General features: G+C 53.3%; 13 protein-coding genes across 13 annotated transcripts; 7 read left to right on the forward strand and 6 right to left on the reverse strand.

Moving 5' to 3' along the window:
* Positions 1-60: 60 nt before the first annotated feature.
* Positions 61-4,397, reverse strand: VTN49DRAFT_1816 (uncharacterized protein; the record flags this gene model as incomplete). Its single annotated transcript, XM_069409472.1, has 5 exons — positions 61-1,022; positions 1,077-1,298; positions 1,345-1,431; positions 1,483-4,286; positions 4,342-4,397. The coding sequence occupies 5 exons, from the start codon at positions 4,395-4,397 to the stop codon at positions 61-63; spliced, it is 4,131 nt and encodes a 1,376-aa protein (XP_069270855.1).
* Positions 4,398-4,944: 547 nt separating this feature from the next.
* On the forward strand, positions 4,945-6,931 carry VTN49DRAFT_1817 (uncharacterized protein; the record flags this gene model as incomplete). Its single annotated transcript, XM_069409473.1, has 2 exons — positions 4,945-5,119; positions 5,187-6,931. The coding sequence occupies 2 exons, from the start codon at positions 4,945-4,947 to the stop codon at positions 6,929-6,931; spliced, it is 1,920 nt and encodes a 639-aa protein (XP_069270856.1).
* Positions 6,932-8,102: 1,171 nt separating this feature from the next.
* VTN49DRAFT_1818 (uncharacterized protein) lies at positions 8,103-9,438 on the forward strand (the record flags this gene model as incomplete). The annotated part of the gene is made up of 5 exons (XM_069409474.1): positions 8,103-8,153; positions 8,355-8,376; positions 8,445-8,521; positions 8,575-8,820; positions 8,875-9,438. The coding sequence occupies 5 exons, from the start codon at positions 8,103-8,105 to the stop codon at positions 9,436-9,438; spliced, it is 960 nt and encodes a 319-aa protein (XP_069270857.1).
* Positions 9,439-9,447: 9 nt separating this feature from the next.
* Positions 9,448-9,791, reverse strand: VTN49DRAFT_1819 (uncharacterized protein; the record flags this gene model as incomplete). Its single annotated transcript, XM_069409475.1, has 2 exons — positions 9,448-9,650; positions 9,707-9,791. 2 exons carry the CDS (start codon positions 9,789-9,791, stop codon positions 9,448-9,450), a joined length of 288 nt encoding a protein of 95 aa, XP_069270858.1.
* Positions 9,792-10,469: 678 nt separating this feature from the next.
* Positions 10,470-11,000, forward strand: VTN49DRAFT_1820 (uncharacterized protein; the record flags this gene model as incomplete). The annotated part of the gene is made up of 1 exon (XM_069409477.1): positions 10,470-11,000. The coding sequence occupies one exon, from the start codon at positions 10,470-10,472 to the stop codon at positions 10,998-11,000; it is 531 nt and encodes a 176-aa protein (XP_069270859.1).
* A 338-nt stretch (positions 11,001-11,338) lies between these two features.
* VTN49DRAFT_1821 (uncharacterized protein) lies at positions 11,339-12,466 on the reverse strand (the record flags this gene model as incomplete). The annotated part of the gene is made up of 1 exon (XM_069409478.1): positions 11,339-12,466. The coding sequence occupies one exon, from the start codon at positions 12,464-12,466 to the stop codon at positions 11,339-11,341; it is 1,128 nt and encodes a 375-aa protein (XP_069270860.1).
* A 485-nt stretch (positions 12,467-12,951) lies between these two features.
* On the forward strand, positions 12,952-14,085 carry VTN49DRAFT_1822 (uncharacterized protein; the record flags this gene model as incomplete). The annotated part of the gene is made up of 3 exons (XM_069409479.1): positions 12,952-13,113; positions 13,181-13,303; positions 13,837-14,085. The coding sequence occupies 3 exons, from the start codon at positions 12,952-12,954 to the stop codon at positions 14,083-14,085; spliced, it is 534 nt and encodes a 177-aa protein (XP_069270861.1).
* Positions 14,086-14,159: 74 nt separating this feature from the next.
* VTN49DRAFT_1823 (uncharacterized protein) lies at positions 14,160-16,902 on the reverse strand (the record flags this gene model as incomplete). Its single annotated transcript, XM_069409480.1, has 7 exons — positions 14,160-14,760; positions 14,811-15,443; positions 15,496-15,592; positions 15,645-16,002; positions 16,059-16,267; positions 16,328-16,751; positions 16,822-16,902. The coding sequence occupies 7 exons, from the start codon at positions 16,900-16,902 to the stop codon at positions 14,160-14,162; spliced, it is 2,403 nt and encodes an 800-aa protein (XP_069270862.1).
* A 382-nt stretch (positions 16,903-17,284) lies between these two features.
* Positions 17,285-18,147, forward strand: VTN49DRAFT_1824 (uncharacterized protein; the record flags this gene model as incomplete). The annotated part of the gene is made up of 2 exons (XM_069409481.1): positions 17,285-17,717; positions 17,783-18,147. 2 exons carry the CDS (start codon positions 17,285-17,287, stop codon positions 18,145-18,147), a joined length of 798 nt encoding a protein of 265 aa, XP_069270863.1.
* Positions 18,148-19,058: 911 nt separating this feature from the next.
* On the forward strand, positions 19,059-21,559 carry VTN49DRAFT_1825 (uncharacterized protein; the record flags this gene model as incomplete). The annotated part of the gene is made up of 10 exons (XM_069409482.1): positions 19,059-19,201; positions 19,264-19,297; positions 19,352-19,423; positions 19,482-19,575; positions 19,629-20,022; positions 20,080-20,114; positions 20,164-20,288; positions 20,344-20,520; positions 20,569-20,617; positions 20,667-21,559. The coding sequence occupies 10 exons, from the start codon at positions 19,059-19,061 to the stop codon at positions 21,557-21,559; spliced, it is 2,016 nt and encodes a 671-aa protein (XP_069270864.1).
* A 39-nt stretch (positions 21,560-21,598) lies between these two features.
* VTN49DRAFT_1826 (uncharacterized protein) lies at positions 21,599-22,675 on the reverse strand (the record flags this gene model as incomplete). Its single annotated transcript, XM_069409483.1, has 2 exons — positions 21,599-22,483; positions 22,550-22,675. 2 exons carry the CDS (start codon positions 22,673-22,675, stop codon positions 21,599-21,601), a joined length of 1,011 nt encoding a protein of 336 aa, XP_069270865.1.
* A 491-nt stretch (positions 22,676-23,166) lies between these two features.
* VTN49DRAFT_1827 (uncharacterized protein) lies at positions 23,167-23,973 on the forward strand (the record flags this gene model as incomplete). The annotated part of the gene is made up of 1 exon (XM_069409484.1): positions 23,167-23,973. The coding sequence occupies one exon, from the start codon at positions 23,167-23,169 to the stop codon at positions 23,971-23,973; it is 807 nt and encodes a 268-aa protein (XP_069270866.1).
* A 239-nt stretch (positions 23,974-24,212) lies between these two features.
* VTN49DRAFT_1828 (uncharacterized protein) lies at positions 24,213-25,682 on the reverse strand (the record flags this gene model as incomplete). Its single annotated transcript, XM_069409485.1, has 3 exons — positions 24,213-25,065; positions 25,146-25,531; positions 25,590-25,682. The coding sequence occupies 3 exons, from the start codon at positions 25,680-25,682 to the stop codon at positions 24,213-24,215; spliced, it is 1,332 nt and encodes a 443-aa protein (XP_069270867.1).
* Positions 25,683-26,433: the final 751 nt, after the last annotated feature.

The raw sequence follows: 26,433 nt of genomic DNA on the forward strand, positions 1-26,433 counted from the left end.
CTAAAACCAGTCAACAGAGAACAAAGTATAGGGTATCAAGGGAAAAGGATATGGACACTGTCAGATCAGTGATGACCGTTCAGCCAGTCGCTCCCGCTCCTCCTGGCAGCTGCCACAGTACTCCTCATACCACCGTTGCACGTCCTCTCTGCGGCCCGAGAACACGTCTTGATGAGGACCCTGTCCGTCGGCATGGATTTCGTGGCTCTTGAGCAGCGATTCAACCTGTCGACATCGTCCCGTCTCCTGCTCGAGCCACCGCTCCCACTCGCTTTGCAGGACTTCTCTCTCGATCCGATTGACCACGCGCAGCGCCACGAGGAGATCGTGCCGGTATACCCCAAGACGCTGGCGTGTGCGCTGCACACGACGACCGGCGCTGCGCTCGACAGGGTCAAACCCCCGCCCGCCGGAACTCGCCAGACTCAGCAGCGGTGTACCGTCGTCAACGAGGGTCTGCTCGTGGAACGTCGCAAAGCAGCGACTGGCGTTGGCCGGCGACTCCCAGCGCGCTGTGGTATTGAACACCACTTCGTCCAGGTCCCGGATGTAGATCGCCTTACTCATTACCCGGTCCGGCCGGATGCCCAGGCGCGCCATGAACTGCGCTGCGTTGCGCTCGTGCCACCAATCCAGCGAGCTCCGCCACGTGAAGAACCCGTTGGCGAGCACGCTCAGTACAAGCAGTGCCAGTAGCAGTCCGTGCGCGCTGCAGGTCTTCCACACCCATCGAAAGGCGGCAAACGCCCACATCATCAGTGTCAGCACCACGCGTCGCAACAATGACACCAAAGACTCGGCGAGTAGCCGTCCAAGCGACCGCTGCTGGCGCGACTTGCCCGTAGGAGGATGTTCCACAGATAATTGGCTCACGTTGGTCTCGTGTCCGACGAGGCCAAATGTCGCAATCGCTTTCTTTGTCCTGCCGCGATGCCCCAGCTTTCGCACCTGGTCGATCACCAGTTCCACTAGATCCTGAGCGTCTTGCTCGAGATCCTGTATCGCCTGGCCGTCAATGACGTCTACTTGAGGTCAGCGCGTGTCCCTGGCAACTGTCTTAGACTATTCTCACTCACTTTTGAGAAGGAATGGAGACCAAAGCCACTCGACCTTGGCGTAGATTGCCAGTTTGCACTTGGATCTGGCCACATACGTGATCACGACTTTGCTGACCAGTCGGTAATTTCGCCGGAACGGGAGATGCCAAGGCGTCCGCTTGTCGGTCACCACGTAGCAGAGATGGTCATTGAGGACGTCGATAATCTGATAGTCCCAGACTTTGCTGGTACTAGTCCGGCCTGCTACTGTTAGCGGTGATTAGAATGTAAGGAGGATGTAACCTACCAAACATGTCGCTAATCTCAACCGAATATTCAAAATCCCGCCTCATATGACCGGAATCCAACGTCCTCCAAGGGCCTCGCTTGGTTCCTAGACTGTATGAGTATCGGTGTCAAACACAAAAGAAAGAGCAACACCCACCCTGCGCCCGGCGTTCATGTAACAAAAGCTGCCACACTGGACTCTTGTCTCCAAACAAAACATGGAATAGAGCCTTGGAACTAATATCGAAATATCTCTCCGCCGCCAGATGGAGATTTCCCTGGGGTGTGTACTGAACTGGATTTGCCGGTAGCTTGACTTTATGCACATCCCGACCTCGGTGCGACGGCTCGGAATCGACGTACAGATCCTTTTCAACGTAGATTGGTGCACGGAAGTCCCTGTGGCTTCTCCGCGTAATGCTGCGAGCCCGGCGCGAACGAGATTCGCTAAGGCCGTCCATGGAAATGTCCTCCCAGCTGTCCGCACTGACAGACCGCGACGGAGCGTCCATCTCCATCTTGATCAGCGTCTTGAGGATGGATTCGAGATTCGGAGGTTCGTTGGATGATGCGACCGTTACCAGGTAGTTGAGCCGCCTCTGCAGGAGTCGCAATGGCTCCAAAAAGGTCTTTACCGTGACGCGCCGAGGCATGTCATCGGCGAGAGGCCGGTTGATATGGAGGTACAAAAAGTCGCAGTCTCGTCCACTCGCTGCCGTGACCTCAGACACGGTGTTGAGCGAGGTGCTGGTGGTCAGGACGAGGCCAAAATGATGGCTGTAAAAGTAGAGCTTGCGAGTCGTTACAAATGCTCGGCCAGGGAACTCTTGCTGATCATTCGGGTTCCAGGCGGCACGGAACACCATGACCAGGCTCTCCTCCCTCTTGACATTGGGGAACAGGAGGCGGAACTGCGCATCCTGGAAGCGCAGCCGTGGAGGGTAGTAGCTGGGATACTCATGGCTGATACCGATCAAAGACCGCTGCAACTTGCTGGAGTCGCCATCCAAGCTGACTGTCTGCCGGTGCCTGGTAGGTTGTGACGACGCCGGTGAAGTGGTTGTGCTGCTTGCTCCTTTAGCGTCACTTGAAGACGAGGCTGGCTGCTTCTGGCTCGAAGCCGTATCATCGGACGTCTTCTTCTCCGAAACCAAAATACCATCGTCCCGGAATGTATTGAGGAAACCCCAATTCGCGCTGCCCCATAGGTTTGCTTGAACCCCGCTTGGAACTCCTCCTGTGGAATCCGCCGATCCAATGCCAATGCCACGCTCGCAGTTGATATGAACCGCCAGTTTACTTGTGCTAGTAGGAGCTGGTGGATTTGCCAGAGTCGTCGGCGCGAGGTTATTTTGTGGGTCGTCCCGACCTCTGCTGAGATCAGAGAGGTAAGAGGATGAAACTCCCGGAAGCGCTGTATGGCTAGTAGACATAGGGCTAGGCGTGCCACTGCCACCGCCTGGTGCCAATGGTGATGGAGGTGCCATGGATGACTTGCGATGCAGGTCCAGTTTCTGGATGATCCGAGAAGCATGATCTCGGGTAACACGCTCCTCACCGTCTATCTGAGTAGACCGACGGGTGCCGAAATCTCCACTGCTTCGTACAGCTGGTTCCCGATCTGGCACCGATAAACGGTCCGAGGATGAGTCTTCCCCGCCATTGGAATGCAGGAAGTCGGTGTTATCCGACATGAATTCCGGGACCGGGGGTTGTGATACGGAAAACGCAGGATCCTGCACAGTGAACTTGCCTGACACCGACAAGTCTGTACTGGCCGGGTTTTCCAGAGCTTTTTGCTTCGCGGCCTCAAATGCGCCAATCCACTCCACAAGATCCTTTTGCGATTCGGCCTGCAGCATGATTGCGTTTTTCTTGGTCTTCACTTCAAAGCAGAACCTCCGCTCCTCTTGGAAGGCTGGACGAATATTGCACAGTAAGACGCCAACCCGCTCGGTCTCTTCAACACCCCCAGTCCTGGAACTATGAACGAGGCAGCCAAAGATGCCCTTTCTCAGGAAAACCCAACGGCGGACCCATACCGTCCGCGTTGGTTTCCCAGTAGTGGTCCTGAGATACACCCAACCCTGTTTCTCTGGCTTAAACGGCTTACCCCCGTTGTTCTTGAGGGCCGACGGTGCCCGGCCGAGGTAGGGCACTGTGGAGACTGAATAGTCGTCGAGCTCGCGAGACGGCCGTGCCGCCAACTCAGCTGCTTCCTCGACCTGCTTCCGAGCCGCGTGCAGCTCTCTCAAGTTATACCGTTCGCTATTCTCCATCTCATTGATCCAGCCCTTGATTCGATCCATGTCTTGGCCCCATTTTGAGAATGCATGAATGCTAGCATCGTGAATAAGCTTTGTTTCCCTCCATTGGTCAACTGATATGCGCACGAGCAGTTTATCGAGGGTATTTCGCAGTTGTGGCGCCTGGACGGAGAAGTCCAGGGAGGCCTTGAGATAGGCCTTACGCGCCTCATGCAGTTGAAAGGCATCCTCCCTTAGGGATGAGGGTTCTTTCGATTTGGACTGGGCAGAGTACTTTGCCAACAGATTCTCGTACTGTTTCTGCGTCTGGTCCAGATTTCGTCGCACCTCCTTGAAGTTCTTCAAATCGCCCTGTATAAAAGCTCTAATGGGCTCCGCAACCAGTTGATCTAGCTTTCTGGCGTTGTCAAAAAGCTTGCCCCATATCTCCCGCATACAATCTCCATGGCGCTTGACCGCCAGCAGGGTATAGTCATGATCCACCACAGCCTCGGACACGTTGATCGGGTTCGTCGTATAAGCAAGAAGGGAGCTCAACGCCTGCTCCAACGGTGACAGTTCCGCGACAATCTTGGCCGCCGCTCTCGCATATCCGTCCAGCCATCGCTCAAGGAGTTCCAGTTGATCCGCAAAGTGGGACGTCGTCGCGTGGAAAGTCGGGGAATCGAGGGCCGCTTCTTTTAATCCAACCGGGCTAGTTATCGTGCATCAGCATTCCTGGTCAGATCATTGCCGCAGGGGAGACTCACACAACGCTCAGGAGCTTGCCGACTTGCGGCCCTGAGGCCAACTGCGAGGTCGCCATCAGGGAGCTGCTGAGAGGGGAAATCCCTTGCAGATCATGAAAATATCAATCCAACTCCAGCCATCCGAATGCGCCTAAACCTGTATATACAAGAAATATCAAAGGATTAGATGGCAATTTGCTGGAACGGGATCGCGCAGATCATTGATCTTCATCATGGCGCAACGAACGGGCGATGATAATTAGCCTCCCGGAGTCTGGACCCTTTTTAGTGGCCTCAGGCACAGCAGGGGGGGTGCCTAACTATTGATTACATGTATTCGGCTACTAAACTACAATTGACTCTATTTTGAAGTTGCTTTCTCAGCACGAGAATCTCACCCTTGAATCGATTCAATTGACCCGTTCTGTCACATTCACAGACTCGACGGGAGCCCCGGAGGCTGAAACGGAGATGAACGTGCTGGACTTCCCAGAATAGAAAGTGGAGATCTCAAGGCGGTGAGCAAGTTTGAGAATTTCTGCCGCCCAAATATTTTTCCCTTTGCAGAATGGCAGTAAGAGGCCTTGATTGCAGTCTATTCACGAAGAAGGCCGCTGTATAGTCATGGAGCCGCCGGCAAAAAGACCGCGCAAGCTCATCGACGAGAGCGATGAGGAGAATGATCTTGAGAATGGTCCAGGACTGGTGAAGAACGAAGATGGCGAGCTCGAGTTCAAAATCAACGAAGAATATGCGCGGCGCTTTGAATACAACAAAAAGCGGGAGGAAATGCAGCGACGTGAGCTCCAATACAGAACCCAGTCATTCAATGTGTGAGTAGAGCTAATTGAGACTCGAATGTGCAGTGGAATCCAAATTGGGCAAGAAAGTGAGCATCGCCAACTCGGACGACGAAGATTCCGAAGAGGATTCCGAAGACGAGTCTTCAGATGAGGAAGAAGATGAGGATGGTGAGCTGGTCACGGAGGAGGTCGACGCGCAGATCAATGCGACCCTCAATGCAATCCGGAACAAGGATCCCCGTGTGTATGATAAGAACGCCAGGTTCTTTCCAGAGGTCAAGGAAGAGGACTTCCAGGAAGAGGAGGGGGAGAAGCCGAAGAAAGAGAAGCCGATGTACCTCCGTGACTATCATCGAGAAAATCTCCTGAAAGGGGGCGCATTTGCAGAGGAAGAGGAAGAACAGAAACAAGCGCCCAAGACATACGTCCAAGAACAAGAAGAATTGAAGAGAACAGTCGTTCAAGAAATGCATGCTGCAGCGGAGGATGGGGATTCAGACAATGACGATGATTTCCTGGTCCGCAAATCAAAGCCCGAGGACGAAGAGCCCCGCCGCGAAATTGAGCTGGATGTCGAGAACGCCGACAAGGATCCGGAGAAATTCCTGCAGGACTACATGGCGGCTCGCGCGTGGATCCCCACGGAGAACTCCAAGTTTCAGCCGCTGGAGTCAGACGATGATGAGGAAGACGAGCAGGCGGATATGTTCGAGGAAGCTTATAATTTCCGGTTCGAGGACCCTAACAAGGTCAATGAGCGAATCATCACACATTCGCGCGATACTACGAATCAATTCTCAGTCCGCCGAAAGGAGATGAATGCCCGAAAACGGAAGCGGGAAGCTGAGAAGCTGAAGAAAGAGGAGGAAAAGCGTGCACGCGAAATGGAGAGGAATCGCCTCCGGAAGTTGAAGATGGAAGAATTGGAGGAGAAAGTCCGCAAGATCAAACAAGCGGCCGGAATGAAATCTGTCAACATCACCGAGAAGGAGTGGGCTGAGCTACTTGACAAGGATTTTGACGACGAGACTTGGGAGAAGGAGATGCAGAAGCGGTTTGGGGACGAGTACTACGCGGAGGAGGATGCGGAGATGGAAGGCGAGGAGGACGATGATGAATCGTCCGGAAAGAAAAAGAAACGGCGCCCTAAGAAGCCTACATGGGATGATGACATTGACATCAAGGACATTGTCCCAGACTACGAAGACGAAGATACTGCTCCGTCCGACGATGAAGGTGATGGCGAGGACGGAGATGAGGAGCCGGCCGAAGGCGAGGAAGAGGATAAAGACGAGGGGGATGGAAAGAAGAAGAAGAAGAAGAAAAAGAGCCGCGCGCAAGAAAAACGCGAACAGAAGCGCGCCGCCAAGTTTGAACGGCGGATTATCGAGGAGGCGGTTGACCGCAACCTGGACCTGGACCTTCAGCTCCTGCCGGGTGCGACCAAGAAGAACGCGGGCCACTTCCGATACCGCGAGACATCCCCGGAAAGCTTTGGCCTCACCCCACGGGACATTCTGATGGCGAGCGATGCCCAGCTGAACCAGTACGTCGGACTGAAGAAGCTGGCCACTTTCCGGGATCCCGAGAAGAAACGACGGGACCGGAAGCGACTGGGCAAGAAGGCCCGGCTTCGGGCATGGCGCAAAGAGGTCTTTGGGGACGAGAACGGGCCCAAGTGGGAATTCCCATCGGCGTCCGACGCCGCGCAGACTGGCCCCGCTGGCGAGAACGACGAAGTGGCCGTGGATGTTCGCGAAGGCCCTCGCAAGAAGAAGCGGAAGAGGTCGAAGAAGAAGAAGAATTGAGTGGACATGTAATTACTTTGCATGATGTGGCCGATATACCAGCTGCTGATGTAATGGCTTTGGCAATGTCCTCGATTCTGATGTACTCTAGATACCATGTCGTCGCAATAGAGTTTGATTGCACTTGCAGCCCCTGCTCTACTCATTTACAGATTCCGTCACTCATTGCGTCCACAGACGACTTGCATTGGTTCTTCTGCGTCTCCCACTCCAGAGATCCAAGTCGGAAGTCGCGCTTGTCTCCGAACGATTAGCTAAGCCGAGGTAGAAATGCTTAGTCATCCATGAAAAATTCATCGCCCAATTGGAAGCGCCAGGCGGTCAGGGCTGGAGTGGACCCAGCGCAGCAGTCCGGCAGCCGCCGTTCGGCCGGGGAGGAAAAGCTCCGTGGCCGCGCTTCCTGGCGGTGATGAAAGCAGATGAGCGGATGGGAGGCTAGGAGGCAAAAAAAAAAAAAAAACCGGTAACGCAGCAATCAAACAGAACCATGGCTCCCATGAAACACTCGATAATCATCAAAATGTGATCTGCAGCAAGGTTCAATGGGAGAAAAAGCATGTACATAACCTAATAATAATAATAATAATAATACCAGTTGTCATCAAGGCTGGCAACTTGCCGCTTATCAGCACGCAATGGCCAAGAACGCTGCGCTGGCTGTTTCCTGCGACCCCAGAATGTAATGTATTCCACACGGCAGTCTGTACTCGGTCCTGGAGGTAAGGTCTATCGAATTCGCACGAGAAAATCAAAGCGTCGACGCACGGTCCGGACACCCGACAAGGCCTATTTGTCTCGGACCGAACTGGAAAGTCGTGAAAAAATCTCTTCCAGCTCGTTCCATGGGCGGCTCCTTCCTGCGTTTTGCCTCCAGGGGCGAGAAAAAATTGGAGACCGCCAGGGCGAGGTGGATCGGGAAATTCCGGGTTCTAACCCAATCAGGCAGGTTTTTCTTTTTTTCCTGTGATTTTTTCATTTTTCCCTCACACCGCGTTGCCGAGTGCCCCCGTGGTCTCCTGCGCCCACGCTAAATTTTTTTTCTTCCCTTCTTCTCGTCGTCTTGTTCTTTTTCTTCTTCTTCTTCCCATCCCTGGTCATTCCATCTCTTGTGTCCTTTCATTCTCTCCTCTCCTCTCTTCTGGTAGACTGTTGACTTGCACAAGCTACCACAATGTCCAAGGGTGACGTGAAGCAGTCGGAGAAGACCGTCCTGGGCATGCCCGTAAGTTTCTGCTTCCCTTCACTGCGGCCCGGAGTCCCGCCGTCATCGAATCCCATCCTGCAATCAGAATTGCACGACGTCGACACGCCGGAAGCACGCGGTGGACGACACGGCGGGATGATTGCGAGCGATGGGAAAGATGCAGCGGACTCGGGTTCCGATGTGCGGTCCGAAACAACGTTTGCTAACGCGTAACGACAGGGGTTCGTGGTCGACTTCTTGAGTAAGTTTCGGCCATTCAGCCGATCAATTGATCGACTGGGTCGTCCAGGTCACTGACGGAAATGACAGTGGGTGGTGTCTCCGCCGCCGTCTCGAAGACTGCCGCTGCTCCCATTGAGCGGATCAAGCTGCTCATCCAGAACCAGGTCGGTGACTTCCAACATGTGCCGTGTGGAAACCATTGCTGATCCCCGTCCAGGATGAGATGATCCGTGCCGGTCGTCTGGACCGCAAGTACGACGGTATCATTGACTGCTTCCGTCGCACTGCTCAGAACGACGGGATCCTGTCGCTCTGGCGTGGTAACACTGCCAACGTCATTCGTTACTTCCCTACCCAGGCCCTGAACTTCGCCTTCCGCGACACCTACAAGTCGATGTTCTCCTACAAGAAGGACCGCGATGGCTATGCCAAGTGGATGTTCGGTAACCTTGCGTCGGGTGGTGTACGTACTTCCTTTTCCCAAGACACGTCGCGCCCTTTGCTAACAGCGCCCTAGGCTGCCGGTGCCACCTCGCTGCTGTTCGTCTACTCTCTGGACTACGCCCGTACCCGTCTGGCCAACGACGCCAAGTCTGCCAAGAGCGGTGGTCAGCGTCAGTTCAACGGTCTGATTGACGTCTACAAGAAGACCCTGGCTTCGGATGGTATCGTCGGTCTGTACCGTGGCTTCACCGTCTCCGTCGTTGGTATCATTGTCTACCGTGGTCTGTACTTCGGCATGTACGACTCGCTCAAGCCGCTCGTCCTGATTGGACCCCTGGAGAACAACTTCATTGCCTCGTTCCTGCTGGGTTGGTCTGTGACCACTGGTGCCGGTATTGCGTCGTACCCGCTGGACACCATCCGTCGTCGTATGATGATGACTTCTGGTGAGGCCGTCAAGTACAAGTCGTCGATCGACTGCGCTCGTCAGATCATTGCCAAGGAGGGTACTCGCTCGTTCTTCAAGGGTGCTGGTGCCAACATCCTGCGTGGTGTTGCTAGCGCTGGTGTGCTGGCTCTGTACGACCAGCTGCAGCTTATCCTCTTCGGCAAGAAGTACAAGGGTGGCTCTGGCTAAACGCACAGTCTACGGACTGAGGGGGACGTACGAGAATGGGAGGCGACTTATAGACATGCTTGACCTTTTTTCGGTTTGTCCGGAGGCAAGGAAGAGAAAAGGGAAGCATAGGCTCTGGGGTTTCTTTGTATCTGTGTACTTTATTAAGCTTGTACTCAGTATGTTGAATGTGTTTTGTGTATTCTCGCGTTCTTCGTAGTAGTCTCGTACGACTGTTCATCCTAGATGTTACACCCCTCGATCGGCCTCCGGTCATGTCACACTGGACTCCGAAGGGAATTGATTTCAGGTAAATCCAGAATGCTCCAAGAGAACCGCAGTGCACCACTTCTCGAAATGTAGGGCCAGAACATAACCCTGCCCTTTGCGAAGGAATCGCGCATGGGACGGAAGTGCCGGAATCCCGGCGTAAGCTCTACGCAGCAGCTGCCACGCCATCTCCGAAAATCCAATCAATCACTGCAAGCTAAACTACGGATTTATATATTGAACGGAGGAGAACACAGGCCCGTGCGCATACAAATCTCCCCGACTTGCTCGCATGGAGGAATGGTACCACACACACTGCTGCGCAAATACCGTACGCAAAATATATATTTCTTGATCGCTCCAAGCTTGCTGACTTAGCAGGTCACACATTCCAGATGTTCCGAGGACCAAGAATAGGTACACCGATCGGGGGCTCTTTCCCAAGACACACACACATCAATGGCGCGTCGCGATTATATTCTCACTCGAACGTTGTCTTCGTCGCTGAGAAGAGCTGAACCGTGCTTGGATGGTTCATGAGGAAATAAATACGTACCCGTGCTCGCACTTGCCTAATTAAAAGCAGTGATGTGGGCCAAATGCTTGGCCAATCAACTGGAGCTATTCGACAGTTTCACGTGATTCCAATGATGTCATTCATCCATATCCTGGCTTGAAAAGATCTCCAAGGTCCTCCCTAACTTCTCCTCAGTTCAAATCCAACGAAAGAAAAATATGGCAGATACAGGATTGGAGAAGAAAAAGAAGAAGAAGAAGCCAAAATGAGTCCACCTTTTACTTCTTGTTCTAGTACTATCCAAGGAGTCAAGACCTACTCCAACGCACCCATCAATCCCAATACCAAGCCCTCAAATCATCCTTCAGATAACCAAGAACAACAGAGACAGCAGCAGAGCTCTATGAACGCTTCGAATTCAGAATCAGAACAAGTATCAGCATCGACCACCCCGCGCGTTCCTCCTCCTCCTCCTCCTTCTTCTTCCACAACCTCGCGGCAACGACGGCCATCTAGCGGGAATGGTAGTATCCTAAGCCAGGGATCCTACTACCAATCCGGCTACCATTCTTCGCGCGCTGCGCCGCCGGGGCAGTACTACTCGTATTACGGTCCCAACCCGAGTTCGTACGCTTTGGGGTATAATACCGCCTCGAGTCCCTACTATTATGGAGGTGAGAACGAGGAAGAAGATAGTGGACTGCTCGGGACAGTCAAGAGCTGGGCCAAGGCAACGGGGAATAAACTTGCCGAGGCGGAGGCGGAGGTTTGGCGAAGGGTGAATTCAAAGACTTGATGTATTTATTGCTGCGGATGAAATTTGGTTTGTATGTACAATAGGTTGATTCTGATGAGTGGATGGCTGTTGATTAGCTATATATACAGGTTCCTCCCAAGTGCCAGTCAATGGTAATATCCTATCCCGAATCCCTCTTTAACCTAAGGATGATGATATCAAGCCAAAACGCCATGCGCCCAACCCAAGGTACATAGTGGTATCCAGGCCCCCTGATGGTTTCCCTCCCAGTACGCCGAGTCTCCAAAGAAAGAAAAAAACGAGTTAACAATCCACATACACGGGTCCTGCCAGCCGGACCGGCTCAACTGACAGGCATGAAGATATATATGTATATATCACATGGAGCCAAGACGCAAGAGCGCTTCAACCGCCGCTCGCTCCTCCACGCCGCTGACTTCGTCCGGGAACGAATAGTTCGATGACTGCTGCTGGGGCGGTGGGGGCGGCGCGGCTTTGGCCAGCGTCGTCGAAGCAGGCCCGCCTGCTCGATGATAGTAATTATGATTATTCGGTGCTATAAGCCCTCCGCCGTTCAATGACCGCGCTCGTAACGCATCCGCACCAATTTGCGCCCAATCCTCTTCGTCGGTGACGTCCTGGTCGCTCCACTGGTCGTCCGGGATCACTTCGTCTCCTCCATCGGACATCGACGAACAGTAGCTGCGGGAGTCGCCGTCGCCGTCCAGCGACATACGGTCGACTTCATCCCCGTAGTCAAAGTCCGAGTGCGAGAACACGGCCGAGTCCGCCGTGCTGGTCCCGTAGGCTCCTCGCGGCGGGCCCTCCCGCCGCTGAGAGTGCGGGATCTGCAGCCCGTTGTGATGGTACGAATTCGGCACGCTCGACGGAGGCGAAGCGGTTGGTGGATTGTCATGGTACGCACGGCGGTCGCGAGCCGGCTGGCCCCGATAATGCGCATCCCATCGGCCCCAGCCCACTTTTTCAAAGACCACGTTCCCATCTGTACCTCCGCCTTCGCCGTCCACGCCCCGGCCCTCCAGGGCGCTCACGACCAGCCTGCGGGCCTTTGCAGGCGGGATCGACGCAAAGCCCGGCAACGACGAGGTGAGATAGCCAATGATGTGACGGATGGCCAGTGGCCCATGAGCCAGCAAGATCGGCGGCAGGTGGTGTTTGGCCAGCATGTCCGGGGTGATGGCGTTGGGGTTGTCAGTCCTCCCCGATGCCCTCGTGTCATCATACTTGGACTGGTCGGCGGTATCATGGAGGTCAATGTCCGAGTCAACAGATTGCTTGTGCTTGAGTGCGTGCGGAGGAAGAGTCGGGGAAATGGAGTTGGGAGGAGTAGGCAGCATGGTCGGCTTGCCCGATCGGGCGCCTCCAGCGGCGTAGCCATCACGAGTGCTGCCGGTGTTCATGTTGCGCGACTTGGGAATATCCATGGAGGCGGTCCTGGCCGCTGCGCCGACGCCGAGGCCCGAAACAGCGGTTTGGGAAGCCATGTTTTTGTTTTAGGGTAGGAGTGGATGAAACGAAAACGAAACAAATCAGCTGTGGCGAGTCAGCAGAATATTCCCGACACGGTGGTCACGACCTATAAATCATCTGACGGGCTCAGATGGGGGACATACGTCGGAGAAAACGCGACTTTGCAACCAGAAACACGCAGCAGCAGACGCGATAAGGAAGACTGACCGCTGTACAGCCTGGTCAGGGTTGAAAACCGGTGACGCGATCAGAGCTAGGAGGCCAGGTGCCGAAAATGAAAAAAAGAGTTCACGTTGAACACAAACACACACAAGAGCAAGAGCAGCACGTAGAACTAGAAGAAACTCGGCAAGAGTTTGGCAGAAGAAAAGGCAGAGAAAGACATGGAAAAAGCGCGTTGGCTCAATAAACCCATAAAGGGAGCGAGACATGGCGTTTCTCCTATTCTAATTCTATTTCTGGGGACTTGCCCAATCGGGGGTGGGGGCGCGACTTTGGGATGTTTGCGGCCTGGGGTGTCATTACCGTCACAATACGACGAACCGGTCAAGGGAGTGACAGCGGGCCCGGGAGGTCAGGGACCAGTCTGGGCCTCGGCATGGCCCGCGTGATGGGCGAAACCGAGGAGAAGTGGAGGATGCGCACCATCCATCCTGCCACGGTATTCCTCAGCATGGACCGGCTGGCGTCATTGATTGGCTGCGTGTCGTACTTGCCTTCTCCGGCAGGTTTTCGTCCTGATCGTCAACTGCGATAAGGGCAGAGACCCATGCGTCATTTTGGAGCGTTCCTATTCCTTGGCTTTTCTTACTCCTAGGAAAAACCCTGATTTTGGGTCGCTACGGATTACTGTAAGTCATTGTGCGAACTGCAGATAGAGTTACGAACGCCCTCGGCTTGGCAAACTCCTCCGCTGGTATGCTAATCACACCAACCTCCATCATGTGGCCGGGCTTATCAGGGTCCTACCGTCGGCACGTGGACCGATACACAATGCTGGTCGTTTTCGCTGCAGAGGCAGTGCGTAAGCTGTCCGCGGGGTTTGCGTCTGCCCCTCCTCACGGTCGGCAGGTGACAGGGCATTGCACACACAGCTGGGCCGAGGACCGTCGAGAATGTAGACCTGAATAAAACAAGACCCAATGGAGATTCCAGACGTTTCTGTTGTCCGGCAATTCCGCCAACTGGTATGTAAGAGTATGATCAGGCGATGTATTTGAACACAAAAAGAAAGAGCAATCATAGCCCAATCTCAACATATTGCTTTTCGATTGATTCCTGATAGTTACATGAAATTGATACACAATCGTACAGTACCAGCGTCGGAACTGATACCGAAGGTGGATGTACCTTACTGCCGTGCGACATTAACATTGGGCGGCAGTCGGCCTCCTCATCAATGAAATCGCACACTCACTGTCGCTGGAGTTCCGGGTTCATCCGCGGCATCCTGGTCTCCATTCCGATGGAGACAGATGTCCCGTCTGGGAGACTGGACCGGCATCGGTCTCGAAGATATGGAGTTGCCGGTCCGACAGGACGGCAAAACATTTCAATTGGCGGCCTCCATAGTGATTCCCCAATCCCATACCCGGGAATGATCGTCGGCCGGGCCGCATTGCTATTGCAATAGGGCTCAGGACGCGGCCGTGCAGAGTTCAGACGGAGGGAAGCTAATCGCCGGGCACCATGAATATGATGTCAAAATCATAGATAGTGGTTCGTCCCATACATCGGAATATTCCCAGGGAAAAGGCCCGGATCCTCGTTCAACGGCCATAGGTTGTCAAAATGAATCACCTCCTCAAGGATCGGACCGAGATCTGGTCCTAACCCCTCCTCACTCCCGGAGGGAATCAACCCTTCTACGCTCTCGCCAAACCCATCTGCAAATAAATCTCCAGCGAGCATCGATGGCATAACTTCCGTCGATGTGACCTTGGAGGACCAGTTCCAAACAGGAGTCTGACTTTCGTAGCTGGGCATGCTGCTTGGGGCAGTACCACGTCCGATACTAGCCGGAGTGTTGGGCTTTGCAGAAAGCAAACCCTCGATGGGATCATGCTTATAGTCTCGTTGTTGTTGTTGTTGTTGTTGTTGTTGTTGCATACGAGCAGCTCTGCTGTCCGCAATGACTTTCATAAAAGCGTTCAAAATTTGCACGTAGCGAGCGGCGAGGGGATCCGCAGGGGAAAGATGCTCATGCAGTTGAACGGCGATTTGCGCCATCGAATCATTCTCCGCGTTGTCGTAGACATTGAAGAAGGAATTTGTCAGAATGATGAGGCCGGCAAGGAAAATCCAGTTGCTGTCGAGATTAGGTGTGACGCTCGACATGGAAAGGAAAAAGCCACTTACATGATGAACGGATTCTTTCGCGGAAGACACCCCTTGACCTTGATTGTCTGCACCGCACGGATCAAATGCATCGCCGACCGCACACATGCCGCAGAATACTTCTTGAGCTCCGGGTTAGCTGCTACCTTGCTTTCTGCCGGAGAACTAGCCACTGATTCCGCCCCGGACGGTTGATTCGGTCCCTGCCACTCAGATATTGTCTTCTTCACATGGAGAAGAAGAAACGGCCGGGTAAGAAGGATGACCACGCCAAAGTATGACATCCAAAGGTGTAGCTGACCCATAGCCTTGCCGGGATCATCATGGGGGATAGGCGCGGGGCGCCATTGGAGAATATCCGGTAGGGACTGGGTCCACTCGTGGAGCTGCACTGCAAACGACCGTGCCGTTCGAAGAGACACTTTTCGAGCTCGGTAGATCTGATGAAGAATCATTCCCAATATCCTTGCGGAGCGGACGGAAGCGGACAGGGCTTGGTATTCAAAGCTTTCAAGGGAACGCTGCGGCCCGGATCCACTTCCGCTGCCGGGGAAGATATCTTCGGAGATTTCTTCATCCTGGATGGACATGGGACGGCCCAGGCAGGCGGCCAAGAATCGATCCATTACATAAAGGCTCCGCCATAACAGCACCCTTGCTTGATGTCAGTTGGCTGGATCTCATGCTCGAGTTTGAAGGGACGAACCTCTGAATGGAGTAAGATAATCGCTCTGTTTCACTGTACGCTCGCTGAGACTCTGCCCGATGCAGGCCGAGAGCATAGGCTAGTCGAACCGCCATTCCTGAAACACGTTAGCAAGCAATGAGAAGAGCCAGCACCAACATAGGCAGTACCTATGTACGACCAAGCGGTGTGCCGCTTCCCAACCGACAGCATGTACCACGTCATCAACAGAAGAATCTGAATCGAGGTGAAGTCTCCATCTTCGACAGAGGAAATGGACTCATTGAGGTGCTTTGCTCCAAGAAAGAACATCTGGCTCCGATCCACTTCGTCTGGCTGCAGCCGTCGAAGGATGGCGGATTCTTTCGGTGACGGGTTGACGAGATGGGTTCTCAGCTGCAGGCCAATGGCAAAGACCAGATATAGGATGCACATCCATTGCTGTTCGGCAGCCAGAGGATTCTGGTAAGTGCGTTCCAGACGCTGCTTAAACCAAGCTTCGTCGAACAGATACAGCATTCCTTTGGTCTTGTGCGGGTTAGAGGTATACAGACCTGTGAAACGTTCTCCTTGGGATCGCTCACGTTGATAAAGAATGAATCTACCAAGAACAGAGCCGCTTCCTTGTCGGGCAGAGTATGCGTGTACGGGTACACGGGCGGCGCCTGTACTGGCGCTTCGAGGATGGTGTTTCGCTGGGGATCATCTGTCAAGGCCGACTTTCCAACGACACTGCCAACCAGTTGACGTATCGTTTGCAAGTATGATAGCGGCGCTGCATCACCAACGTATACTGCATGCTACGTAGTTAGCATCTTGCCGCTGCTGTGCAGCGCTAACTGGCAGGACATACGCATTCTCCCCCTGCCGTCGCTCAGCATTCGCGTCATTCCTTGGATCTCAGCCTCATCCGTCTCGGACTCCCCATTGTGGGCTGCCGCGGAATTTTCCGCCGTTCCTTCCATCGCGTGTAGAGATTCCCGACTCGATGGATTGCGCAGCAACGGCAGCGTAGCCATACTTTGTCGGGAGGACGTCCCATCAAATGGCGTGGTCAGAGATTGCGTACCGGCGGTCGATTCGCTGTGCTCATCGAGGAGAGGCCGCGACGTGGCCGAGCTCTGGTCCTCCTGCTCTCGGGCGCGCTTCCTGTTCTTCCGACGCTCCGGCGATCGCGTTCGCGTTATTGTTGCCTCCGTGGTCGGAGGCACGGGATGAAGAAAGTGACATTCCACGCGGCGCTTAGTACAATGGCTACAAGGCACGGTTCCATTACACTTGAAAGAGAACCCCTCCATCAGCAACAATCGCCCTTCTTCCCGAAACATTGCTGTATGCGGGACTAACCTTTTGCTTCCTCCGCTTGCAGTTCTCGCAAGCTTGGGCCGCCCGGATGCGATTCTCCGGCGCAACACGCTGGCGCGCCATCGCGATCGGCCGCGCCCTGATCGAAATTATCGGGCGGTCGCGTTCCCCGCGCTCGATCGAGGGAAATATCAAAGCTGGAAATGCAATGAGTCCAATGATGCGCGCCGTCTTCTCCACAAAATGGCGACGCTAGAGGATCCCTTCCGCATCACAATGATTGGTCCGGAGTGTGATTAGTCAGCTTTTGGCGCAGCGTGGTGGATTCCGCCCGGATGTGGGGATCGGTGCATCTGCCGACGTCAGGCCCTCGTCAACAATGACACAACGCTCCGATCTGACAGGCCAGGGCAACAGTATGGTGAATATATAGGGTTAGCGTTCCTCTCCGCCATGTTCCTGGCGGTACGCAAACACTCTTCGTTCGGCTGTAGGACCCATCAAAATGCCCTACGTCGTCGTTGACTCCAAAAGCCTGCATTATGCAGACTCCCATCCAAAGGGACCGCCCGAAGGCGGCATGACGTTTGTGATGATTCATGGACTGGGATCGTCGCAAAACTACTACTTCCCAGTCCTGCCGCACCTCACGACTCGCCACCGGTGCGTGACGATCGACACGTATGGCTCGGGTCGGTCGGAGTTCACGGGTCTGGACCAGAGCATCTCCAGCATCGCGGTCGATGTCCTGGGTGTGATGGACTCATTGAAAATCCCCAAGGCGATTGTAGTCGGGCATTCTATGGGCGGCACCGTAGCGGTGCACTTCGCGGAGCGATTTCCGGACCGTGTTATTGGAGTCGTTGCCATTGGACCAGTTCATCCGACCCCAAGCACGGGGCAAATTTTTGAAAAGCGGATACAGGTGGTCTCGGAAGGTGAGTGTCTTTGCCTCGATTATATTGAGGGAGGGAATTGCTGACAGCGCAATTGTGTCATGTAGACGGCATGGAACCCATGGCAAACACCATCCCCAATGCCGCGACCGGCTCCCGAAGCACGCCGCTGCAGAAGGCATTTATCCGGGAACTACTCCTGGGTCAGAATCCATTGGGGTACATCTCTCTCTGCCGCGTGGTCTCCACGGCCACAGCACCAAACTATGCCGCCGTCAAGGCACCACTTTTCATCATTGCCGGCGAGGAAGACAAGTCCGCGCCACTGGATGGATGCAAGCATATCCTCGGGAGCGTATCTAGCAGCACCAAGAAATTGGAGATTCTGCCCAAGGTTGGACACTGGCATTGCATCGAGGCGAGCGATGAGGTTGGCAAACTCATTGCCGACTTTGCGCAGCAGGTGCAATGATTGACGAATGATAATGACGAAGATGATAGAATTATGATTTAGAGGCATTGATTGTTAAATACACGATGCACAATAGATGCTGTTTTGCATTCGCATTCAGCCGGAAAGAATCATTCCGAAATCATACTAGAGGAGACATCCTAACTCAATGATGGTGGAAAGGGCTGTCCTGCTCCGTACGGTTCACGGCCCGAAGAAGATTTGACCGGCGGGCATCTAGATAGGTAAGTTAGGGTTAGGCCCTTGCATCATCCGACAACGGGGCCAAGACACTACTCCTAATCCATGGCCTTGGGAAGTTGAGAAATCACTTTGCTTTGCTTGAAGTTAGATACTTAACCAAGTACCCGGACTTGGTATATGAACCTCATGTTCTGCAGATCCAACCTCGGCTCTCATTCCGCCAAACTAAATGACAAACTGCCATCCCGAACTGTATTTATTTATTTATTTTATTTTTTTTTTTTTTTTTTTTCTTTTCCATGCCACCTCGCTCCACAGTGACCTCCACCAATTACAATCCCGGGCAAAGAACAACAGTTCTTTTATCCAGAAGAACCCATAGGCTCATACTGTTCTCCGTACCCGTTCCTCGTATCACTGGCGGGTATTTCCCCGCATTTGATCCCGGGCCATGATTGAGCCGATTCGCAAAACGCGCACTGACTCGTACGCAGGTAGGTAGGTACCAGTAGACTCCCGGAATTCCCCCCTTCCGCCCACTTTACATTTGAGATTTCCGGGCAGCAGGGGCCATGATCACAAATGTATAGAGTACGAGGAGCTCCGCAGATAATTAGATTTGTAGAACCTGCATCGATATGAGAGATTGTACTCCGTACAGTACTTCCTCTTTCTTGCTTACACCGTGGTAGACTACGATTGCATCAGCTAGCTACTCGAGCAACATCATGGCAACCCCCCCGTCGGAATCCAACGTCGATGTGCTGATCATCGGCGCCGGCCCGGCTGGGCTGATGGCCGCCACATGGATGAGTCGATGCGGCATCAAGACGCGTATCGTGGACAAGAGAAGCACCAAGATCTTCAACGGGTGCGCTGGCCGTCTCAATAATTCAGATCAAAGACACTGACGGCATGGTTGATTGTTACTAGACAAGCGGACGGTCTGCAATGTCGAACGCACGAGGTAGGCAAGTTAACAGAAGACGTGGCCTGTGACAGCGGCTGATTCGGGATGTAGATATTACACTCCTTCGGCTTTGGCCACCGGGTGTATGCAGAAACAAACCACATGCTCGAGATGTGTTTGTGGGTTAGTGCCATCATAAAGCTTGTTCAAAGCTTGCGGACTCAAAAATCACTATGGTTAGAACCCAGATGAAAACGGCGTCCTCAGACGATCAGATCGCATACCCGATACACCTCCGGGCCTTAGCCGTTTTGTCGAATCAGTTCTGCACCAAGGTATGTGCTGTTTCTGTGTCGTGTTATTACTGGACGCCTCGCTGAGAGCTCAGGCCGAATCGAACGATACTTCATCGACAGCCTCAAAGAGCACGACATTACAGTCGAGCGTGGCGTGATGCCGGAGGCCATGTACCTTGACGAGTCGATCGACCCAGCCGACCGCACCGCATACCCTGTCACGGTGACCCTGCGGCATTTGACCGAGGACCAGGCGATACCGGCGGAGTGCCGGAGCCATGGCTCAGGCGTGCAGAGCGGGCTGTTTCGGAGTAATCTTGCCAAGGACGATACGGATGATATGCTCAATGCTGCCAAAGCAAATCCTCGGGCGGGCTCGACCGAGGTTGTTCATGCAAAGTATTTGATTGGATGTGACGGAGCGCATTCGTGGGTGCGTCGGCAGCTGGGTTTCGCGATGGAGGGCGAGCAGACGGATTATATCTGGTGAGCTCAAAAGACGGCCCGAGATAATAAGCAGAGTTGCTCATAGCCTGCTGATAGGGGTGTTTTGGATATCATCCCGATCACGGATTTTCGTGGGTGAAGCTGGTTCCATAGCTGTGGACGTGGCTAATCTCAGTGCAGCTGATATCCGCATGCGTTGTGCTATCCACTCGGTCTCGTCAGGCAGCGTTATGGTGATCCCACGTGAGAACAGGCTCGTTCGGCTCTACATCCAACTCACGACGACTGAGAAGGGTGGTGGCGATGTAAGCGAGCCGCAACGTATGAGTGTGACAAGACATTGATTGAGATCAAAAACAGTATGACCGCTCCAAGATAACGCCAGAGACAATCCTCAAGGCGGCCCAGAAAATCATGGCGCCGTACAAGATTGATTATGAATACTGCGACTGGTGGACTGCGTATCAGATCGGCCAGCGTGTTGGGTCGCAGTTCTCCAAGAATGAGCGAATTTTCCTTGCAGGAGATGCCGTTCATGTACGAAAATCATGGCTCGAGGTAAAGGAGACAAACTGACAATCACAGACGCATTCGCCAAAGGCCGGCCAGGGAATGAATGTTAGCATGCAAGACAGTAAGCATGATCCAACTATCGTATAACTAAGTCCCGCTGACAAAAACAGCATACAACCTTGGCTGGAAAATTGCACTGGTCGTCAAAGGCATCTGCAAGCCAGAGATCCTCAAGACCTACCAGTCAGAACGACGGCGGGTCGCGCAGGATCTGATCGAGTTTGATCACCGATTCTCGCGGCTCTTCTCCGGACGTCCCGCCAAGGATCTCATGGACGAGGAAGGCATTAGTATCGAGGACTTCAAAGCAGCCATTCAAAAAGGGCATCTGTTCACGACGGGAATCGGCGTGGACTACGGCGCTAGTATGATCGTGGCCAAGGGCGGTGACACTGCAGCGCAGGGGGACGGCACAGATGTCAGCGCACGCGGGAAGACGAGCCGCGAAATTGTTGGCAAGCAGCATCTCTCCTCGGTGATCAAGCTCGGGATGCGCTTCCCAAGCTTTCCCGTGCTGAACCAGGCAGATGCAAGACAGTGGCATTTCCAGGATCGTTTGCCGAGCGACGGTCGCTGGCGTATCATTGTTTTTGCTGGCGACATCAGACAGCCTGAGCAGGCTGCACGGGTGCAGGAACTGGGCAAGGCGCTGGCGCGGCCAGACTCGTTACTGCGGCGATACACGCCGACCGACGCGCCGATAGACTCCGTCATCGAAGTGCTAACGATCCACTCGTCGCCCAGGCGCAGTGTCGAGCTGACTGATTTCCACGAGATCTTCCGTCCGTTCCGCAAGGGCCTTGGCTGGGACTACTGGAAGATCTACGTCGACGATGAACCGTACCATCAGGAGCACGGGCATGCATATCGCCGTTACGACGTGGATGCGAAGAGGGGATGCATGGTTCTCCTGCGGCCGGATATGCATGTTTCCTGGATGGGTGAGCTGGAGGATGTCGGGGAGTTGGAGGAATTTGTCGATCGATTTATGCTGGATGCGTAACGTAGGCATATATAAACCTGAACCATAAATAAGACCGATTCACGACCCTGTGTGTTTCCCCTTTCCCTTCCCTCTCCGTCCATGGAATGCCTTTGGATTCTTTTTCGAAGCAAGATGAGGCGGCAACTCGCGTACGACTCGGCCATTCTCCCATAGCACGCCCAGGCCGGCCTTCCTCTCTACTACGATGTCAAAGAACTCTAGCGGAACCACCTTGGATGCCTCATCGGAAGCTTCCTTGCCCGGAGGCACAAACCCTTCGGAGAGAATGACATTATTCTCGCTGCGGTAAAAAGGGCAACCAGCACGGAGTGCTTTTCGAAGGTCGATATAGATGAGAATCTCGGCGTCGGACCGCATGCCAGAGATTACAGGGGGGTTGTTCGGCACGGGAGCCGGAGCTTCGCCCCGACCGCGCGGCATGACTTCCTCCAGCGGCGGACCCGTGGCGAAATGGACATGCGTGCGGCTCATCGGGCGAAGACCGCCGGACTCGAGGATTAACGGCCATGCACCATGGTAAGTGCCGTGCACGACTGTGTTGGGCAGATTCGTCCCACCGGTCGAGTCTGGTTTGGCCGGGGCGGGGTCGGTCGAGACACCGTCGTTCAGAGTGAGACGCTCCAGAAACAAAGTGGTGTCAATGCTTTTGATACTATGGCCCTGTGTCGCACGAATCAGGAAATGCGCTGGATTGTCGTCTCGGACAGAAAGGGCGTGCGCCGTAGCCGATTTCTGCTTCTCCGCAGAGGCAGCCGTTTGAGCAGCAACTGTCCCATCTCCCGGCGGCTCGAGTGGTCTTGCTGTTTCTTGATCCGACGGCGGCGCGTAGAGGAGTGAGTAACGCTGTTTATCCGAGTTGGCAACGATATCGAGCACTTCTTTTAGCGAGACATTCAGACTACGAAGTCTCCGCCATGCAAGCTACACATTAGGACCACCCAGGCTTAGCGCGATGATCGCAGTTCTGTCCGACCCAGAGCGACCTACCACATCTGCAACATTGACGTAGCCCTCCTTGCTGATCTTGATGTTTTCTTTCTCCGCCGAGTGACGGAGGAGGGTCGACAGAGCTTTGGAGATGGTAACTTCTCTCGAGGCCGGTTTTCCGGGCATTGCTGAAGACAATGAGTGCTTCGATTGAACCGCGGGCACCCTGAAGTTGATGTCACTGTAAAAATTAAGGTTACCGTATTTAAGGCCCCACAACTCTAGCTCTTTTTGCAATAGCTTCGATTGGATATTTGCAGTTCAAACTTCTTTTTTTTGCCGCTTAAATGACAATTTGCTCTAGGTATCTACTTGCAATTTCGGACAGCGAAAAGCCGACAGCCAAAATTCAACTTCCCCTGAATGGTACCTTTCGCGCCTCCCTCTTCGCAGATGTCATGTACGGAGTATGGTCATTGAGCTAGCTAGTTTCAGGAACGAAAAGCCTGCCCCATGCTGCATGCTGGGTCAAAGTCTCGAGTAGCAAAGTGGTAGAGGCACACTCATACCCTCTGCCGAAGTTACTACTGGGAGGCACAAACATACTATCCGTTAACGGAGCTCCATCCGATTTCACTACTTGGCGCACTGTTGATAGGCTACCTCCGCCGCAGTCCATGTCAGACTCGCAAGCATCAAATGCACAGACGAATCAAATCGCCTCCCCTGCCCTAAATGCAACGAGCTCGTCCGGTAATGCAGTGACCACATCCAGCGTGGTTCCCCGACGAGTAGGGAACGCCAATGCCGCGGGCATTCGGCCCGGTCGCATGGATGAGATTCTACTATTCAGAATCTGCTACAACAAACGGCAGCTGTACGGCAATGTGGGCATCGTTGCCTTTTGGCAGGAGGTTGCCGAAGCTTTTCAGGCCCATATCAACCGGCCATACTCTCATACTTCTGCCCGACGTCGGGTCGAAAAGGCCATGGAGCAACGTGAACGGGAGCTTTCCGGGAAAGAGAGGGGAAGATACAGCAAAGACCCAGAGTATCGGCAGGCCCTGGATGCTTGGGTCGGAGTCGTGGAGGCGGAAAGGGCAAGGAAGACGGCTGAGGCCCTGAAACGGCAGAATACTCGTGTACAACTACTCGCGCAACTCGATCAGGATCAAGGGCATGAACACCATCAGGCGGGTCAAAAGCGGAAATCGTCAGGCGGTGCTCAAGAATCGACGAATACTGACGAGAATTCTTCCTTAAGTTCGCGGCCTCAAAAGCGAGGACGCTACTCTTTCGCTGACGAATTTTCGTTGCCTAACATGCTTGAAGACTTTGCTGAACTCCTCTCCAAGACCCTAAAACACGAGCGTCGTATGGAGGAGTTATGGGAGGAGCGGTTCCACCAGGCCCGGCAAAATATTGAACAGGCCATAGAAGCCAGGTTTCAGCAGATTCTCAATCGACTCGGCAAGAAATCATGAATAGACTCAGATTTCAAGCAGCTCCTGCATTCTGATCTGTATTAACGTCTTGTTGAATATTAATTTGACTGGGAGGGAAGATTTTGATTTTTTTTTTTTCCATTGACCTTCGGCATAGCATACTTCAGTTGCTTCGTGATAGACAGCTTTTCAAATTGACAGCGCCAATGAGCAGATCACGAAGAGAGCAGAAAAGGCGCGGTGGTTAATAACCGGAATCCTAGTTCCAAAGACCAGCCTCACCTACCGCTCTCCGTCATAGAATGCTTTATTTTCGGGACGGAGTCAGGAGCAAACTCAGGATTGAAGAACCAGAACCGAACGCCGTGATCATCGGTAAGGGTCAAGACTTCAGGATCGCCGGAAACAAAAAACGGCTTTATCGTGACTGGCTCATTTATATCAGGGCGTTCTGGGATAATCGGTTTCTCCATGCTGCCTAGGAACTGAATGGGACACAGAGTTGCGAAGCCCGTGGAGGCGTTGTAAACGGCTACCTGACCACCCTCATACGTCCAGCGGTAGGTCACGGAAGGTGATAGGGAGCTGGGATATTTAAGGAGGGCGATCTTTTTCTCAGAGAGCACGGCACCATCGATCCATCTGGCACTGAGCAAGCTAACGGAATGGTCGTACTCGAGATGTATCATGCTGTAAACATCTCTCACGAGGGGAAGATGAGTCACAGTCCTGTGGCCATAGGTAATACAGCCGGTTCGGAATGATATCGGACTATCAGTAAGCGTCGGCAGGTGAATGATTTTCTTCTCGAGTAGCTGTCCCGTCATTATTGCCCATTTGGTCTGCTGCACTTTTGTCAAGTTCTCCTCCAAGCTGGTCTCGAATGCCACCAGTACGTTTTCGGCTGCATCCACGTGGCACAATATGAGATCGGGAAAGCTGCCAATCCTTTGGATATGATTCGAAATCAGGTCCCAAACATACAGCGAGGAACGGTCCGCTAGGCGGCTGCCCGTTATGACCACCATGTGCCCGACGATCTTATACAGACCGCTATTGTAAGGCATTCGTCGACTAAGTTTTTGTTTCGTATGGATATTCCACGCTGAAAAATCATGATGATTGGAGTCCCTACAAATAATTGACTCAAATGTCCAGACGACGGTTGACAAGATTAGAGCAAGTACTACAATTGTGTTCCACTTACTTACCAGTCCGTTGATACGAGTACAAGATAGGAACCGGACATAGCGAAGTATGCAATTGAACCTGTCCCACTGCCGGCCCAAGTTGACGTTTCCCCGGTCTCGAGATCGAGAATTTTGACTTCATCAAAAATAGTATATAGCAATCGGCGCGAATTGTACAGAACACATTGCGGCACGTTGGAAAAGAGCTCTGACGAGGGAAGGAAGATGCCCTTGACCGGCCGAACATGCTCCAAACCACGTCGCCATCGGAAATAACGTATCGCATCGGTTATCGCTTCATATGTGCTGACTCCCTTTGAATCCAAGTCAAGAAACGTAAGGGTTTCGCGTAATAAAGGTGTGATGATTGTCTCAGACGAGAAGATGGTGCGCCATCGCTTCGAGACCTGAGCGCTACCTAGTCAGTGTACGGACTTCTGGACCTCAAAACTGAGAAATACGCACCCTCTGACTCCGAACGACGTCTCCCAAATCTAGATACTCCGCAACTTGAGCCACGAGCTCGAGAGGCAGGGAACCGACAATATCGTAGTACATTATGAGGTCCTTGAATCGAATTCAATCATCGCTTCAAAGGGATTTGTCACTTCAAATTGAAGAATCTACCTCTTTTGCGAGCTGACGAAAATCTACCCGGTGTACTTGCGACAATCAGAACAAACAACTTCAAGCTCCGTACCTGCTTCTGTACTCGCGTGCGTTCACAGAGCGTCCTACTCTGATTGAAGTAGTGCTTCGAATGCGACGGAGGGGTGAATTGCATCCATCAATCTCTTGTGACGTCGGCGAGCGCAGTCGCAGTCGCAGTTGCAGTCACATGCTGACGTCCATGTGAAATTTGTGAAGTTAGTAGCCTAAGTTAAATCCATAACTAAGGTAGGTACCTAGGTAGGTGGGTAGGTATCTGCTCTCATGCCTTCTCATTGACCATCACGCTACTGCTGGGAGTGCAGAAGGGACATTTATTGAGGACGCGCTTGTGGACCCGTGTTCTCGGAACGCCTCAAACTATCCCATCCTTGGTTTTTCAGACCCACTTTAACTTCCCCTGACCACTAGGTAATTACTCGTACTCCGTGCTCCGATTACTCTACAATTCTGGAATTTCATGCCAAGATAGCTTGGAGCAATATTGTGCACGAGAATCGCGTGTTCAACTGTGCTTTCATTTTAGGGCTAGGAAAAATCGTCAAAGCTATAAATTTAGCAGGCGGCATACCCGGATTGCTACTCACTCTCCCGTTCTTGATTCTACTTGAAATATTGAGCCATTCATCACGCCATCGAC

The sequence above is a fragment of the Thermomyces lanuginosus genome (genome assembly GCF_041956635.1).
Source record: "Thermomyces lanuginosus strain ATCC 200065 unplaced genomic scaffold VTN49scaffold_22, whole genome shotgun sequence".
Lineage (NCBI taxonomy): Eukaryota > Fungi > Ascomycota > Eurotiomycetes > Eurotiales > Trichocomaceae > Thermomyces > Thermomyces lanuginosus.